This window comes from Grus americana, chromosome 8, assembly GCF_028858705.1.
Source record: "Grus americana isolate bGruAme1 chromosome 8, bGruAme1.mat, whole genome shotgun sequence".
NCBI classification, from domain to species: domain Eukaryota; kingdom Metazoa; phylum Chordata; class Aves; order Gruiformes; family Gruidae; genus Grus; species Grus americana.
The window spans coordinates 36,077,812-36,095,457 of record NC_072859.1 but is presented as its reverse complement, the minus strand read 5'-3'; the positions used below and the strand labels follow the sequence as shown (position 1 = coordinate 36,095,457).

Here is a 17,646-nt window from a genome sequence, read left to right as displayed (position 1 = left end):
ATAAAAGTTCTATTAAACGAAGAGTTTTGGTTTTCAACTGAATTATTAATTGGAAACCATTCACTGAGATTGACGTTAAAGAAAGGCAGAGAAATTCTTCTAGACATTTGGCTAATTATGCAACATTGCGCATGGGGAAAGTTTCTTTTATGATTGCTGTAAACCATCACTTCATTCCACGATGTATAAGATTTTAATATTGTCGTAATTATATAGCTTGCATATCTGATTGGTACCAGTCGTTGTAGAATTAAACTAACAAAGGAATTACAAGACATAATGCAAGATACAGCAAGTGCTCATATTATAGTGACTAGGAGAGGAAGGTAGCTTATGGTGCAGACATACAGTTAAGACAGGGAGCTGCACAGCATAAGGCATCCACAGCACCCACAGCATATCAGGACTTTTAGGTATCCGGCTCCGTGACTGAGTCTTCAGCCTATTTAATGACCACGCATCTGGGGCAAGTTCAGTGTTCCAGTGACCGGATTTATGAAATCCAGCACTTGGAGCAGGAAATTGGCTTAGCTTGTCCATTGCAAATATTGGAAATAGGGCGGTGTCTTTCTTCCCATCTTCAGACAAAATTACAAAAGCTGCCACTTGCACCTCCTCTTTCTTTGCACTCCTACCCACCTCTACAACAGCTAACCCATTGCTACGTTGGGGTAGCTCAACCAGCATGTTGGGGTTCTCATCCCCCAACACCCCCAGGTCCTTCTCCTCAGGGCTGCTCTCAATACATTCTCTCCCTAGCCTGTAGTTGCGCTTGGGATTGCCCCAACCCACGTGCAGGACCTTGCAGTTGGCCTTGTTGAAGTTCATGTGGTTTGCACGGGCCCACCTCTCCAGCCTGTCAAGGTCCCTCTGGATGGCATCCCTTCCCTCCAGCGTGTCGACCACGCCACACAGCTTGGTGTCATCAGCAAACTTGCCGAGGGTGCGCTCGATCCCACTGTCCTTGTTGCCGACAAAGACGTTAAACACTCATCACTGGTCTCCACTTGGACATTGAGCTGTTGACCACAACTCTTTGAGTGCGACCATCCAGCCAATTCCTTATCCACCGAGTGGTCCATCCATGGAATCCATGTCTCTCCCATTTAGAGACAAGGATGTCGTGCGGGAGAGTGACAAATGCCTTGCACAAGTCCAGGTAGATGATGTCAGTTGCTCTTCCCTTGTCCACCAACGCTGTAACCCCGTCATAGAAGGCCACCAAATTTGTCAGACACGATTTGCCCTTAGTGAAGCCGTGTTGGCTGTCACCAATCACCTCCTTATTTTCCATGTGCCTGAGCATAGTCTCCAGGAGCGTCTGCTCCATGATCTTGCCAGGCAGGGAGGTGAGACTGACTGGCCTGTAGTTCCCTGGGTCTTCCTTTTTTCTCTTTTTAAAAATGGGGGTTATCGCCGGACTGCCAGGACTTCTCAAATATGATGGAGAGTAGCCTGGCCACTTCATCCGCCAGTTCCCTCAAGACCCGTGGATGCATCTCACCAGGTCCCATGGACTTGTGCACCTTCGGGTTCCTTAGATGATCACAAACTTGATCTTCTCCTACAGTGGGCGGTTCTTCATTCTGTCCCTGCCTTTGCCTCCTGAGACTTGGGCAATGTGGCTGGAGCACTTGCCAGTGAAGACTGAGGCAAAAAAGTCATTGAGTACCTCAGCCTTCTCCATAACTAGGGGTAACTAGGTTTCCCGTTTCCTTCCGGAGAGGGCCCACATTTTTCCTCGTCCTCCTTTTATCGCTGACATACCTATAGAAACTTTTCTTGTTGCCCTTGACATCCCTGGCCAGATTTAATTCTATCAGGGTTTTGGCTTTCCTAACCTGTTCCTTGGCTGCTTGGACAGTTTCTCTGTATTCCTCCCAGGGTACCTGCCCTTGCTTCCACCCTCCGTAGGCTTCCTTTTTTTGTCTGACTTTGCCCAGGAGCTCCTTGTTCATCCATGCAGGCCTCTTGGTGGTTTTGCCTGACTTCCTCTTTGTTGGGATGCATCACTCCTGAGCTTGGAGGAAGTGATCCTTGAATACTAACTAGATTTCTTGGGCCCCTCTTCCCTCTAGAGCTTTGTCCCATGGTACTCTACCAAGCAGGTCCCTGAAGAGGCCAAAGTCTGCTCTCCTGAAGTCCAGGGCAGTGAGCTTCCTGTGCACCCTCCTCACTGCCCTGAGGACCTTGAACTCCACCATTTCATGGTCACTGCAGCCAAGGCTGCCCTTAAGCTTCACATTCCCCACCAGCACCTCCTTGTCCAGCATGGCACCTCTCCTCCTTGGCTCCTCTGTCACTTGGAGGAAGATGTTATCATCAACACATTCCAGGAACTTCCTGGATTTCTCATGGCCTGCTGTGTTGTCCCTCCAACAGGGATCGGGGTGGTTGAAGTCCCCCATGAGCACCAGGGCTTGTGAACGTGAGGCTGCTCCTATCTGCCTATAGACGGCCTCATCCACTCGGTCTCCCTGGTCAGGTGGGTTGTAGCAAACCCCCACTATAGTGTCACTGGTTCCTGCCCTCCCTTTAATCCTGACCCATAAGCTCTCGGTCGGCTCCTCACCCATCCCCAGGCAGTGCTCCGTGCCCTCCAGCTGGTCAGTGACCTAGAGGTGACACCCCCTCCTCATCTCCCCTGCCTGTCCTTCCTAAAGAGCCTGTACCCTTCCATCCCAACACTCCACAGGAGCCATCCCACCACGTCTCCGTGATGCCAGTGAGGTCACAGCCCTGCAGGCGTCTGTCTCCAACTCCTCTGTTTGTTCCCCACACTACGTGCGTTTGCCTAGAGGCATTCCAGTTGGGCCCCGATGAAGGTGACTGACTGGTTGGAGTGGCTGGAGTTCCTCTGCGCTGCACTTCAGGTGCTCTCCTGCTGACCTGTGATCCTTCTCCAGGCTCTGCACATCTATTGCTGGCGCTGGTATCAAACTGGTTGGAGTGGGATGGCTTGAGGTTCCCCTCTCCTGGCAATGTTAGTTTAAAGCCCTCTTCACCAGCTTGGCAAGCCCATGACCAAAGATGCTCTCCCCCTTCTCTGACAGACGGACCCCATCGGCCCCCAGCAGACCAGGTTTCTCAAAGTGAGTCCCACGGTTTAAGTAGCTGCACCCCTGACTGTGGCACCAGCCCTGTGATCGTTTGTTGACTCGCCAGATTTGACGGGCCCTTTCTTACCCCTTCCCTTCGACCGGGAGGACTGATGGAAAAACCACCTGCGCTCCAGAGTCCCTCACTGCCGCTCCCAGGGCTCTGTAACTGTCACCAGGAGCAGCAACTAGAGTTCAACTACATAGTTCAGATAAACAAGCTGCTCAGTTCTGATTTCTTTTAATCAATTCTATTCAAAATAATTTACCTTATAAGCTGCCAAGTGCAGAGCTGTAAATCCATTCCTTGTTAATCTGGAAGGGCGCAGTCCTTTTAGCATAAGAGTTCTAATATGTGATTTGTTACCTTTAGGGTGAAAATTGGAAAAAAATGTCATTTACAGAAAAGAACGTGCAGATGAAGTAAGAAACTTCCGTGTGAGCTTAAAAGCAAAGAGAAATAGGTAGCTCATCTGCTGACCTGAGGCAAGCCATAAAATATACCTCGTGAAACCTCCAAATGGAATTAGGCACCACCTCCTTATCCACTGGGACGGCTGCGGATCTGGCCACGTACTGGCTTACTGTTTGGTCGCAATTTTATAAGGATTTGTTAAGGGCAGTTGAACTTAAAGAAGCAAACTCCTCTTTTAACATCCAGACCATGGTGCAAAGAACACAAGCTAGCAGATGCTTCCGGAATCTCTGGTTTCTCAGACACTTAACTCCTTTGTCCTTTCAGAACGGAAGCACTGCTCTCCCTCTCTACGCACACCATTACAGCGCAGTAGTTCTGAGGGATGTTAATGAACGTCAGCACGGGCAAGTAGCTTTACCGTTACCTTTCCGATGCACAGTGATGATCTCAAAAAATGTGTCTGCCTTCTGAATACTTATGACAGTAATCAAGGACAATCTTGGATCTAATAGCTTCTCTGCCTCCTTCAAGTGTTCGCATACTGTACCTAATTAATTAACAAGGTATGTTTTCTTAAACTTCCTCTCTGCAATCCCATCAATCGCTCTAATGTTTCCAGGTACTGATGTCATCTTTGGAGATGATTTTGCACTCTGAAATTCACAGTAAAGATCCACTCAGTTTTCAGTGGTGCAGGATCAGGTCCTCCTTCATGACAGCATCTAACTAAGATTGAGCAAATCGTTTATGCGTGTTATTAGTAAGTACTTTGCAGAGCTGAAACCTTAGGGTAAAATTTGCTTTGCCTCTCTCAGCCAATTTCTGCTGAAAATTGTGTCACAAGTGCAAAGTGTGTGCAGTGACTAATGACTCATTATGTGGATAACAGAGCAGCAATGTGGATCAGACTGGAAAATTCCATTATTTATGAACACCCCAGAAGACATCTTGCACTCTTTTCTTGCGTACTCTGATTTGCTCTCTGCAAGAATCCTAGCAGCTGATATTTTTCACTGAAGCGTTTGAGTTCTTCTTCTTTTAATCATCATGAAATAAAATACAGGTATTTTCATTATACTAGAAAAATAGATGATGTATGTAAGGCAAAGTACTGCTAAAACCAGCTCCCTAGCCTGAAGTCTATGCCACGTACAGAAATGTAGAGCAATACTATATGGTGAGTACGGAGCGATTAATTCATACATATAGCAAGTAATTTCGAATTAGTTGAACACCTGTAGTAAAACATCCTACACTATTAACCAAAACTTCTCTTGGACCGAAGAATCAGCTGCAACGGGGTTCGGTCTAGCTTGATCCAGCCCCTCGGCAATAGGGTTTAGAGTAATGCTTATAGATGCTTGTCCAACTGCCAACGAGGACAACACGGAAAGAAATTCACTGAAAACGTATTCTTCCTGACAGATATTAGACAGAGCAAATCAGTAGTCATGTAAATAAAATGCTTAAAGAACATCATATTTCAAGTACATACCCCCACATATGCAGCATAAATGAAGGAGAGAGAGCCCATTTTCTGTGCGGTAATTTAAATTGACTTTGCAGAAGGCTTCATCAGAGCTGAAAAAAGAGATTTTGCAGATGATTACTGTTTTCATACTTTAGTACAGTTTCTTTCATTTGGAAAAAATTTAAAAAAGAAATCTCAACATAATTTTTTGAGACACAGGGCTAAATTTATACCAGTTTACACTCTGTAAATCTAGAAATACTTCACTGATATCAAGGGAGTAGTCCAGATGTATTGTTTCCTGAACAATCCTGCTGTTCAGTCATAGTATATACATTCTAAATTCAGCTAAATTAGACAAAAAAAGAGGAAAGTCTCTTTAGAAATATAAATAATCAACACAAAACCAGTTCCTTTACTGATGTGATAATAACTAAGAAATATTTTTAAAATCTGTGCATTTGTTCTGAAACGATGAGCAGGACACGCACAGAACTAGCAGCAAACAAGCTAAGTAAAAAGAATAACCAGAAAAGGCTTTTCAGAAAGTAAGCTTATGTTCCCCAAATGCGATCATAGAAACACTACACATGGGTCAACACACAGACACTCTTATACAGAAGCACATATACGGAAGGAAGGCAACCAAAGCTCGGACAAAATTTGGCAATGATTGAAGGAAAAATGTTTCTAAAGCATGTCGAGGAATGAAGTAGTCTTTGCGGCGGTGACATTTCTGGCTGCGGATCTGCGGTTCAAATGGCACACCGAGTCCGGAGCTGACCTGCGAGCGCCTGAGATCCGAGAGGGGCTGGAGTGAGGCAGGGGCAAAGCCGCGCGGGACGGGGCTCTCGCCTTGCTCACAACCCCCGCTACTGCCGCCACTTTACGGCATCAGACGGAACGCAGACCCTGCAACTCTCAGCACACTGGTGGGATTTTGTAGCGCTGTTATTCTGCTTTGGCTTATTGCACTGGAATCTGGTATACTAAACCAGAATTTTATAACAACTTACAGATCCTCATTTTCACTTCCCATTAACTTGTAGTCAAGTATTTCTGGTTTTGATATAAACAATTAAAATATTACAGGTTGTACTCACGTCCTACTAAGGAAAGGCATGTTTGCATTTAAAATTCTCAGACGACTAAATGTCACTTACGTATTGTGACACTGACAAAATGAAGCTCAATTTAATGTTTAATTTTCTTCCACATTTTTGGTACAGTGTTACATTTTTTTATAGCTTGATGATGTCATAGTGCTTTCTAGGCCACACAAGGATGAAATGAAGTAATTATTATTAATACATTTCTAGGAGCCATAAATAGGACCCATACCAAGTCTGACTCACTAAAAGAGACATTCAGCATTTGTATTTGATGCTCTGGGTTTTTTTAGCAAAAAAAAAAAAAAAAAAAAAAGAGAACATACATAAAAATGTTACAACCTATGTAATTTTATAATTCATTAACTTCCATTCACCTTTTGCTGTCACACAACACCGGTCAAAGCTCAAAAATAAAGTACTTCATAAAATAAAGCTAGAAAAGCTGGCAGTAAAGGGGATGGATAGTAACCTAAAGATGCTTCTCGTTTTACAAAGAAACTTGACCGGTATCTTTGTATAAGATTGTGGACAATGTGACCGGACACCTTTATTTCGATAGTTAATGCCCTATGAACAATTCTATTGTGAGAGCGCGGTAACGTCCCCATAGCTAGAGCTGTACGTACCGCGGGCTGCAGGTCCTACCTAAACGTGCGTTATAGCTTTACTTGACAAACTCCCGCACGCCTCCAGCGTCACGTTTATTTTCTACACGTGAAGAGAGCCTCTGAAAAGTGTGAAGGAAAAGGATCACTCCGTTTTTACTTACAGACCGTTAAATGATTGCCATACGTGAACATTTTCGCTTTTGTTGTCAAGTCTCACGGTTTTCCTTCAGCGCAGATTGACTCGTTACTGCTCTGCCAACCATTCTAAGTAATGACGCTTGTCCAAAGTTACATACACATAGCAATTAATATTTTAGTGGAGAACGATGATTTCAGTCGGTCAGCAGGAGTTTGGGTGTTTTTCCATTCGGGATCAGTATACCCGTGATCACTTAGATCTGTGTATCTATAAATCCATCCCGAGGGAGCAGCACTGTTAAACACATTTAACACAGTTCCAAGTAAAAATAAGGTTTTAATGCCTCTCTCTCCTTTTAAAAGAGAAACCTATGCGAAGCTCCCCTTAGCGAGATGACCTTTGTTAAGCAAGGTGACACTTGGGCCTTTTTCTTCAATAAACATTTCAATAATTTATTCTTTAAATAGAATTTATTTTTGCGGAGAAAGCCAGAGACTGTTGCTTCTGTTCTCTTAGTTGTGTATCCTAAAAGAAATCCTGCCTGTTCAAGGTGCGTTATCATTCTAACCCAGGAATGAAACCTGTGCTTTCGTATTCTTTTTCTGAAGTGTGACAAAATTAATTTGGAAATGTTAAACCACTGCATTTTTCTGGGGTTTATTTCGAAAGAAACCATTTTAACTTCCAGAAAGTTACTCTTCCAGTTTAGTGGAGTGTTTGAGAGCTATTGCAGCGCCGAGTGACAGAGTATAGCCCATGGAAGCTGGGGTCTGGGCTCTGAGCGTGTTCTGTAGAGGTCAGGCTCCAGGACGGCATCTCTCCGTGCTGCGGCATCCAGCGCCACGGTCCCTGCGCCACGGAGGAAGCGGGCAGACGGGACCGCGCATCCACGGACGCCCGTCCATGGAAGAAAACGGTGGTGTGAGTCTCAGGCGTACAAAGTACTGTGCTGGTAAGTAAATAATTTAGCGATTCTAACTCAAATGAAAGGAAATTGTAATTAAATATTAAATATGTAAAAATTAAATATTTTCCTTCTGAGAAATTTTGACTTTTTTTTTTTCTCATGAAAACTAGCTTTTTGGAAAAAACTTCTTCTGTCAGAAAGACCACTCTGATGGAAGCTCCTGACCACCTGCTTTCAATACTGGGTGTTTCAGAATGTTCAGGAGCAGTGCGCCATTTGAAAAGGATACGGGCCTGATGAAAACAGAACATACTATTTATTGATAAATGCAAAAACTGGACTTATTTTGCCAAAACTGTGTGCTTCAGTAGATTAATTCTTACATCAGTCTAGATTTTCATATGCATTCCTTAGAAGATGGGTATCACGTGTTAAGGAAGCTCATTTTTTTATGTCCTAAATGTAAACTGCTCCCGTATGGAGTGTTTTTTTCACACATTATAGTCACATTTGCCTTGGTTTGGTGACAGCCCTTCATCTGCCACTTCCATTTTTCTAACGTGGAGAACGTTTTGCTCAGTAAGAATAAAATCTCATTCTACAAATGTGTTTTATCTTCGTGCAATTCTTCTCTGACATACTGTGATTAATGACAGTGATATCAGGCTCATCTATTCTTCAGGTTTTCCTTTAGGGGCAACTGAGGGAAAAAATAAACTCCGTGTTCTGGGAAACAAGTCGTCTCGGTTAACTTGTCTTCGCTGCGCCGTGCTGGGGATGCACGGACGTACAACCGAACCCATGGACGCGCTGCCGTGACTGCGCGGGGGAGTGGATCGCTTTGTCTGAAGGATGAATTCTGCAGGTCTCAAAAATCACAGAATATTATCGTGCTGTACAGTCGTGTCTTCTGCTTCGATTTTTATCTTTAGAATTACATTAAAAACTCATATTCCTAGCACTTAATGTGTGGTTAAGAATCCAGGTTTTACCATTTTAGCTATATCTTTGAATTTTCCTCTTCTCCCAGTTTGAAGAATAATAATAATAATAATAATAATAATAATAATAATTTTCAGGTTTTTTTCTTAATGATATTCAATTTTAATATAATTTGAGTTCTTATAAACTGGTGAAATTTTAATGTTTTTGTGGGAAAATATTGCAAGGAAAGTTTTATATATTAAAAGCTGCAATTAAAAGGCCTATGTTGAAAATGAAAGCTAGCTCAAACGACTACACTCAGGGCCCGGTTTTGTCTAGGTGTCCTCCCAATTCCCTTCTGAAGACACAATGGCATGTTTTAGGGAAATGAAATTCTGACTTTTCATTTTTAGGGCAGTGATTTTAGGAAACCGTTGCACTAGCAGCTCTGAGATATCGGGACAGAACAGGGACAGCTTTTATCCAAGGAGCGACAGGTGCCACTTACAAATTTACCCTTCGCGGTCGCAGCTGTTGGGTTTTGTTCATGGCGCTGGACGATTTACCCCTTGACCTGTGCACGCGTTCCCTGAGCGTAACACGGGGATGCTGACAGCTCTTTGTCACTGCTGTCCTATTTACGTCCCAAACCTTCCAGAGCGGGGACTTTAACAGCTGCTTATTTCATTTCTATCAGGCAAATTACCTTCTTTGCCTTACCTTCCAACAACCGACTGGTTTCTCAGTCCTAAATTTTTTAAATAAATGGATTTGCCTTAACAATGGGAAAAACCCTATTAATTCCTCTGCTACTTCAGAAGTCTTCCAAAAATAATCACTGCTGCTGTAGAGAAGTTTTGCATATAGTCAAGACTGATTTTTTACACAGGCCATATTTGGATTGTAGACACTCACAAAACCTGACCGATTTCATTACCCAGGGGTGAAGGCAGCTTTTGGAAATGAAGTCACTGGCTGATTCCTCAAGCCTGACTGAAAAGAAAAAAAAAAAAAAAAGCCTTTCCAATGCAATGTAACCAGTATAACTAATTCCCACTCCTTCCAAGGAAAAGAGCACTGCTCCTTATCTAAGAAGAAGAGTTTGGCTGACATCTTATCGAGACTTACACGGGGCAGTAAGATAGACCGATAAGCTGAACTGCCAAAGCTCTGCTGATCTTGAAGTTAATTTTGTCTTTATTCCTATGCCTAATGCAGGAATTAAGCACTTTCACCATATACTCAGTTGTCTTGCTTATCTAGAATAAAGAGTACTTTGGCTGCAATTTGTTAAGATAATTAGTTTTACTGATTTACCAAACATGCTTAAAATGAGGCAAGAACCGAAGTACCTTACTGGATCACAGCCAAAGTGGCCAGCATATCGCCGCGAAAGCCCAATGTCATCTTTCACTTAACAGGCTCAAACAGTGACAATTATGCGAGCTGAAAATGAGCACGATGAATAATTTATATGACCAGTTTGGCTTTTTTGAGCTTGTGATTTATTTCTGATTAGAATCCCCTGATTAGAATTTTTTCAAGTGGTTCTGATGTCGGAAATTATTTACCTGATCATTTTCTTAATTTATTCACAGTCAATGAGCTGGGTGTTTTCTGGATTTGAGCTTTCAGATAATGAACATGTAAGTGTGTTACTTGGTTGGATGAACTTGCTTGATAGCATGTGCTGTCCCAAGAAAGCGATTACAATCATGAATTTGAAATCCACTTTCAGAAGATAATCTGCTTTTATGTTCATTTAAAATTTGTTACTTCAGCAATACTCCTGTCCGAAGAAACACATTAGCAAAACTGAAAAGTACACATCAAAACTAGACATCCCATTAAAGCTAATTAATTTACAAAAGTATATAGGTGTTTGTTGTAAAATATTGGCGTTAGTAACTAACAGCCACTGATTTTGGTAGTATGCTGTGGGGCTCTGGCCCAGAACTGTAATGACATATTCCCAAAAATAGACATTAAAACCATGCATTCCATACATGAGAAACCCCTTCCATGAGAAAACACCTGAAACTGAAAATACTGTTTAATAGCACATTCTCATCTGAAAGAAATTAATAAGCAGATTTCCAGAATATTTTACCTAAAAACATGCTTCAGTTCTGTCAGCTCCTTTTCTTTGATTTGCAGGTCATCTTCTAATCGTTCTATGATTATAGCATACGATTCACTAACTTTCTTCTTCCATTCATCTAACAAAAAAAAACCCCAACAAACCCTGATTCATAAAACACTTCAAAACATGTAAAAGCCAGGAACTGAAATCATAATGTCCCAGTAACCAAAGCACTTGATTTTTAAACATCCAATTGTACATGGTTTCATATTATTAAAGTATTATTAAAGTCGTACTATTAAAGTATGACAGTTTAAAATATTACAAATAGTACACTGTTCTTGCTGCGACCAATATAGACACATATATACTGATTTCATAGACAACTAATACGTATGAATCCTTATCAGAAATATTTTTAACTTGAACAAGAGAAAACTTAAACCTTAGGTTGCATTTTTTAGCTCTTATTTCTTAAATCTTAGCATAGACACACAGCAGAAAGGTTGGAAGTTTAAAGGTTTTTCTAATGAAGTACGAGTTAAATCAACATAATAAGCTAAGTTATTATGATCTTACACGATTACACAAAGAAATTTAGTTTACTAGCTTTTTGTCTTCTTTTGCAGTCTGTATATGCGATTTGGATTAAGCCAGTCTTCTTGTAAACCAAGAACAATACAATACCTTATCCTTGAACTCAAGAGTAAATTAGCAATGAGTTATTTCCCGAAATATCATTTGCTTCTTGCAGATGGATGTATGGTATATTGCATTGAAAAAAGCAACATTAATTACCAGTGCAAGTTTGGGTTGGTCTAGATTTATAATTTCCCATTTGTCCAATATATCTTCTTTGTTTCAGCAAAGTTCTTGCAGTAATATGATTCCTTGTTCAAGAGCAGTGACAGTCCTACTGAAAAATACTTTTGATAGTCTCTGGCTAAAAATAAACTCTGTGCCAAATGGAATGTCATGCAACAATGACACGGAGCAAAACAGTCTGTGCTGGCAACTGTAAAAAAATAAGAAAGGTACCTAATCAGCTTGCTTAAAAACCCACTGTCCATTTCAACGGGAACATTTGCGTTCATCTGTTGCATAGCTAAAACCGGTGGGAAGCAGGTAGTTTGGCGGCTTGCTACCAATTTTGGAGAGAAAAAGGATTTTAAGCAGCTGAATCCCAAGTGCACTTTGAGGATCCCCAAGGAGCGCCGCGTGTCCCCAGTTTGGAGAGGCCAGAGATGATCTCAGCTCGTATCATTAAAATGCATCCTCACATAGGGGATGGCTTGGGAACATCTGGGTATTTTACGTAGGAAGTGCAAATGTCATCGCATCAGAGAGTACTGACTTTTTGAGGTTTGGTAATATTCGCACACACTGTTATGCCAAGGAAGTCCCACAGAATTAGACTAGGACGCGAGGTGCCTGTCAGGAGCTCGGTATGTGTACTTCGTGTCCTCCTGCGGGCACGTACAGAACCACCGCAGAGATTCACCCTCCATGCACCATCAGGCGGCAGCGGCTCAGCTGGCTAAACCGGCCTCAGACGGCTGACGAGGGACGTGGCCTGGGGGCAGCGGGGCTGGCCCCCACTTACGGACAGACAAAGAAGGGAGGAGACTCTTGAGGCCACTCTTGAGGCCGTTTTGCTGCTGCTCCTGCCCCAGGTGGAACTTCCCCAGACATGAACGAGGACACAATCAAGCTGCTTGGTTCGTATTCCAAGCGGAACACGCGCAAGACAGCTGAGGATCTACATAGATACATCACAAAACCCTGTGCTCAATCTATTTTCCTGTTTATTGGTATTTTATCTTGGACCTGGTGTCACAGTAATGTATAAAACCCCCATGATCTGCCTAGCTGGAAGGGCGAACTGAGCAAACTGGGCACTGTGCGTGCACATACCTGCAAACAAACCATGACAAAATTAATCTAGCCTGTGTGCACAGATGCATTTCCTTAAGAGTCCGTGCTTAAGAACTGTGAGGGATTGGTTAACAGCAAAATAACATTGCTTTTCACTCACACAAACTGAGTCTCCTCAGTAATCTGGTTAGCACAGATCTGCTCATTTATTGTCTACCCTTTTCATATCCATTTCCCTGTATTTTCTACCAAATGGAACTACTTTACAAATGTTGTCCCAGCCAGCTATGGGGTTCATGCTGGGCTGTATGTGCTTCTTTTCCTCCTTTTATTGTTTTTTTTTTTTTTTAAACTTATTTGGTATACATATACCTATATGTCTATAAATATATGCACATATATATTTATATATTTAAAGTGTGTTGATTGACCTTGGCAGCTGTTCCGTTTATAAGTTCTTAGTTTTCTCAGTTAAGAATTTCAGGCAAGACGATACGTAAATATAATATACACATATAAAATCTTCAACATGCTGCATCCCCTTGTAAACAAACTTGCACTCCTGTGATAGCTCCTGACACAGCACAAGCTCATCCATTTATTTGCGCTGATTTACACATAAAACCAAGGTTGCATTTCAGAAGACTTTGAACTGCTTTGACAATATGCCCTGTGATATTCGACTAAATATTTGCAAAAAGGCACCAGCCTGGGAACTGATCCTCCCCATCCAGTTGCCAAGCAACCGGAGGAGCTGGAAATGCAGCACCAGGCGGGTATCTCCTCTCCCACTGCTTTTATTAGCTTAGTGCTGGTTGTTTTTCTTCGCATGCCTGAAATGCAGCTGTGGCTGCGCAGCAAGACAAGGGCTTTGGCCGCCTCTCCCTCTCGCTGGCGCTGGGGTAAGCAGGCCTGCCGGGACACGTCCCCCTCGGCAGCCTGGACTGCGTCCGGAACTTGGCCGTGGCCGCGATGTGACTCGTTAGGGCAGGGGAGCTTTCCGAACATTTTCTGACCCGTTCCCGCAGGAGAGTGTTAATCGTACTAGGATTTTTACCTTTGATTGTCAAAGAAGATCAATCAGCCTTTGCCTTCATAGCCCGTGCTTTTGGTGCTGCTCTGAAAGAAGGGCCCGCAGTGGCACCAGCCCGGGGCTCCTGGCTCTGACACAGGGTGTCTCGGTGGCTCTCACAGCCGCCATGGCAGCGCAGCGCTTGTGCAAGCATTTGCACTCCCGCAGCATTTACGCAGCCTCTGCTGCAGATATTGCTGAACTCAGCTCTATCAGTCCTCAGGGATCTGAGGCTCGGCCTTCTCCTCCGTTCCACCACGTGCCCGCATGCGGCACTGCATTATGCTCTGCTCCACGCCGCCTGCGCCGCCTGCATGGTGTCAGAGCAGCAAGGGAGCTGCGCGGGGGCCCGTCGCCTGGAAGGACCCAGCCTTGGGGAGCGCTGTGCCTGCCCTCGCACCACCCAGCCTCCAGCCACCTCCCCTCACCGCACGGCAGCCCTCGGCGTCGCCTCGCCTCCAGGGACAAGGGCGACGCTGGGAGCGCAGTGCGGGGCCATTGCCCGCCCTCAGCAAACCTCGTCTGCGGCCGCTGCTGCGAAGGCCGCTCGTGGTGGTGCGGGGAGCTGCCACCGAGAGCAGCTGGCCGGCAGACAGGGACAGGACGCCTCGTGTGGAGCCTTCACAGGGCACCGCCACAGGCAGCGGATACGTGTTCGGTTTTTCACTTTTCCACTGTTGCATCACAGGATCTGGGTAAAAGCACTTCAGTTTTCACTGGGGCAATAATAAAACCAGTAATAATATTGTCCTTTTATGCAAGAGTCTTGAGATTTATGAAAGAAACCCTTACAATCCAGGCTGTAAAAATGTAAGCCCTCCCCTCTGGGCCTGCTCAGCCTGGCCTAGCTGGAGGGGGAGCCGGGGTAGCGTGGAGTCGTCGATGGTACCCTGACCGTGGTGGGGGACTCGCCATGGCGGTGACTTAGCAGCTCCATGCACATGTGGACTTCAGAAGGGCTCGGCTTCAGCCTGCTGTCACTCAGGGGCTTGGATGCGCTGTACACCCAAACTGGAAGTTTGTTGGTTTAGGTAAAAATCATGGGATAGTCTGCAACAGGCCTGCGGTAGCTCCTCGGCCCAGGGAGCCCCCCTCTTCTGTCTGGTTTGGTGCTGCAGCTCCCGCTGTCTCTGGGGGAAATCCCAGGGTGGCTGTCAGCACCCAGCGAGGGGCTGTGCCAGCCCCATATGGCACGGGCAGCGCCAGCCCCACACACCACAGGCAGTGCCAGCCCCATATGGCACGGGCAGCGCCAGCCCCACACACCACAGGCAGTGCCAGCCCCATATGGCACAGGCAGCGCCAGCCCCACACGCCACGGGCAGTGCCAGCCCCACACACCACAGGCAGCGCCAGCCCCACACGCCATGGGCAGCGCCAGCCCCACACGCCACAGGCAGTGCCAGCCCCACACACCACGGGCAGTGCCAGCCCCACACACCACAGGCAGTGCCAGCCCCACATGCCACAGGCAGTGCCAGCCCCATATGGCACGGGCAGCGCCAGCCCCCCACACGCCATGGGCAGTGCCAGCCCCACACACCACAGGCAGTGCCAGCCCCACACGCCATGGGCAGTGCCAGCCCCACACACCACAGGCAGTGCCAGCCCCACATGCCACAGGCAGTGCCAGCCCCATATGGCACGGGCAGTGCCAGCCCCACACGCCACGGGCAGCGCCAGCCCCACACGCCACGGGCAGCACCAGCCCCACACACCACAGGCAGTGCCAGCCCCATATGGCACGGGCAGTGCCAGCCCCACACGCCACGGGCAGCGCCAGCCCCACACGCCACGGGCAGTGCCAGCCCCACATGCCACAGGCAGTGCCAGCCCCATATGGCACGGGCAGCGCCAGCCCCACATGCCACGGGCAGCACCAGCCCCACACACCACAGGCAGTGCCAGCCCCATATGGCACGGGCAGCGCCAGCCCCACATGCCACGGGCAGCGCCAGCCCCACACGCCACGGGCAGCACCTCTGTCCCGCTCCCTCAGCTGATGTGGCACTGCCTGCAGGGAGGAAAGGAGGGAAATGACTTTCAACAGCTAGAGGAGAAGCGAGGCGAAGCAAAGAGCATAAAGGTGAGGTGAAGAGTGGTGAGGTGAGGCGTGCAGAGGCGAGGCACAAGAGCACTGAGGCGAGGTGCTGTAGGCTGAGGAGAGGCACCGCGAGCAGGGGCGAGGCACAGAGCAGCCAGGCGAGATACATGGTGGGATGGTATGAGCCAAGTCACAGAGCAGGGAGGCGAGGAGCGGCGAGACAACGTGAGGTGAGGGGAGGCCTGGTGAGACACAGTGGGGCGAGAAGAGGTGTGTTGAGATGGCATGAGGCAAGGTGCAGGGCAATGAGGCACGGTGACAGGAGGAGAGGTGCTGAGCAGCAAGGGGGGCACGGTGACGGGAGGAGAGCTGCGGCACTGTGAGGTGGGGCACGGTGACGGGAGGAGAGGTGGGGCTCCCATACTGTGACTGTGACCAGAGGTGGCATCCAGCAGCTCCAAGGGCAGTTATTAGCTCAGTGGAAAATCGCTTGAAGACAAGGGACGCTCCGGCAGAGGTGAGGTGGGGGGCGATGACTCACGGCGAGGAGTGAAATGCCAGGGAAAAAAATCTGGAGTTGACAAAACAGGCTTTGGCACTCCTTGTGGCCTGAAGAACAAGACTCTGCTTCCATTCAGACCAAGCAAACAGGACCAGGACAGACTCCAAAGCCCACGAAAGGTTCTGTTCACTTCTGCACAGGGAATGCATTTTAATACAACAGCTTTATCAAGCAAGAGCATTAAATTTCTGGGACAAGACAGAGATAAAATTATTCGCTTTAAAAGAAGTAAATGCCTTGCATATTTTTTATATTCTAGTACCATCTACTCTATGGAAATACATCAAAAAGAAGTCATCAGTTTCTACACCATATTTTATTCCTTCTTTGCAAACACTTGTGTGGGTGAAGATGCATTCGTATGGCCACTCCGGGAAGAGCACTGGGAACTGCAGCACAGGAGGATAACCCGGTCAGTCGGCAAAGTCAATGCAACAGCTTTGTTCACCATGAAAACTCCTTTCAGGTGAATTCCTGAAACATTCACACCATAGGGTATGTGAAGCAGTTGCAGAATAATGGAAACTAAGGGGGGGAGGGGAAGACAAAAATTAATAATAGTTGCAGAGTCTGTTTGCAGATCGTTTGCAAACAAAGAGAGGGATACAAGTAGCACTGAAACATCAAAAGCAACGTTTTTCAGTGAGTAAAGACTTCAGATCTAACGCTTACAGAATACTGAGCTGTACAAATTTATTTGATTAATTTTTTAGAAATTTTTATTGCAGTTTTATGTTTGGAACATGCAGCTGTCATGTCCAATCTTACAAGAGAAACGTGAAAAATTATTTTCCCATTTCTGGTTTTAAACGTCCTTCGCCAGGAGCCTTTAATCAGAACATATCCGTATCCATCATTTGCTTTGAGAATCTGTAAGTTGCTCCTATACATTTCAATGTCATTCTGGTGACATTCAGATATGTCACAGGATGTTAAAAGAAAATGCATTTTTATGAAAATAAAGTACAAGGAACTCTGTAGCCCATGTAATGAAACGTATTTACAATGGCTTCTCTGTGGCAGTGGATTAAAAGGAATGTACAGAAGAATAGTACTGCTATTTTTGTTCTCACAACACTACAGTGGCATTTGCACAGGGATTAATCTTCCACATGTGCAGAGAGGAGAAAATGAAGCTGTTGCATCAGAGATTTAGGAACGAGAGGAGGCTGGAACTGCTGAGCTCCAGCACAGACAAACTCCCCATCCAAGTCAAGAACGTTTCTATGCAGATCCCGGTGACTGTCGGAGCTTACTCTCTCTCGCCAGTTCCCCAAATCCTTCTGGCACAGATACCTTTCAGCTGCTCATTTTTATTTCAGCCGCCTTCCCT

General features: G+C 45.7%; 1 protein-coding gene across 4 annotated transcripts in view; it reads right to left on the bottom strand.

Moving 5' to 3' along the window:
* The window catches only part of TNNI3K (TNNI3 interacting kinase), a 99,385-nt gene extending 87,718 nt beyond the window's left edge, over positions 1-11,667 (bottom strand). For all 4 annotated transcript variants that reach the window (XM_054834518.1, XM_054834519.1, XM_054834517.1 and 1 more), the window contains exons 1-4: positions 11,559-11,667; positions 10,788-10,896; positions 5,012-5,097; positions 3,368-3,465 (exon numbers count right to left, since the gene is read on the bottom strand). In XM_054834518.1, coding sequence (XP_054690493.1) covers positions 3,368-3,465; positions 5,012-5,097; positions 10,788-10,896; positions 11,559-11,598 — 333 coding nt within the window. In that variant the 5' untranslated portion in view covers positions 11,599-11,667. The remainder of the gene's footprint in view (positions 1-3,367; positions 3,466-5,011; positions 5,098-10,787; positions 10,897-11,558) is intronic.
* Between the last annotated feature and the right edge of the window lie 5,979 nt (positions 11,668-17,646).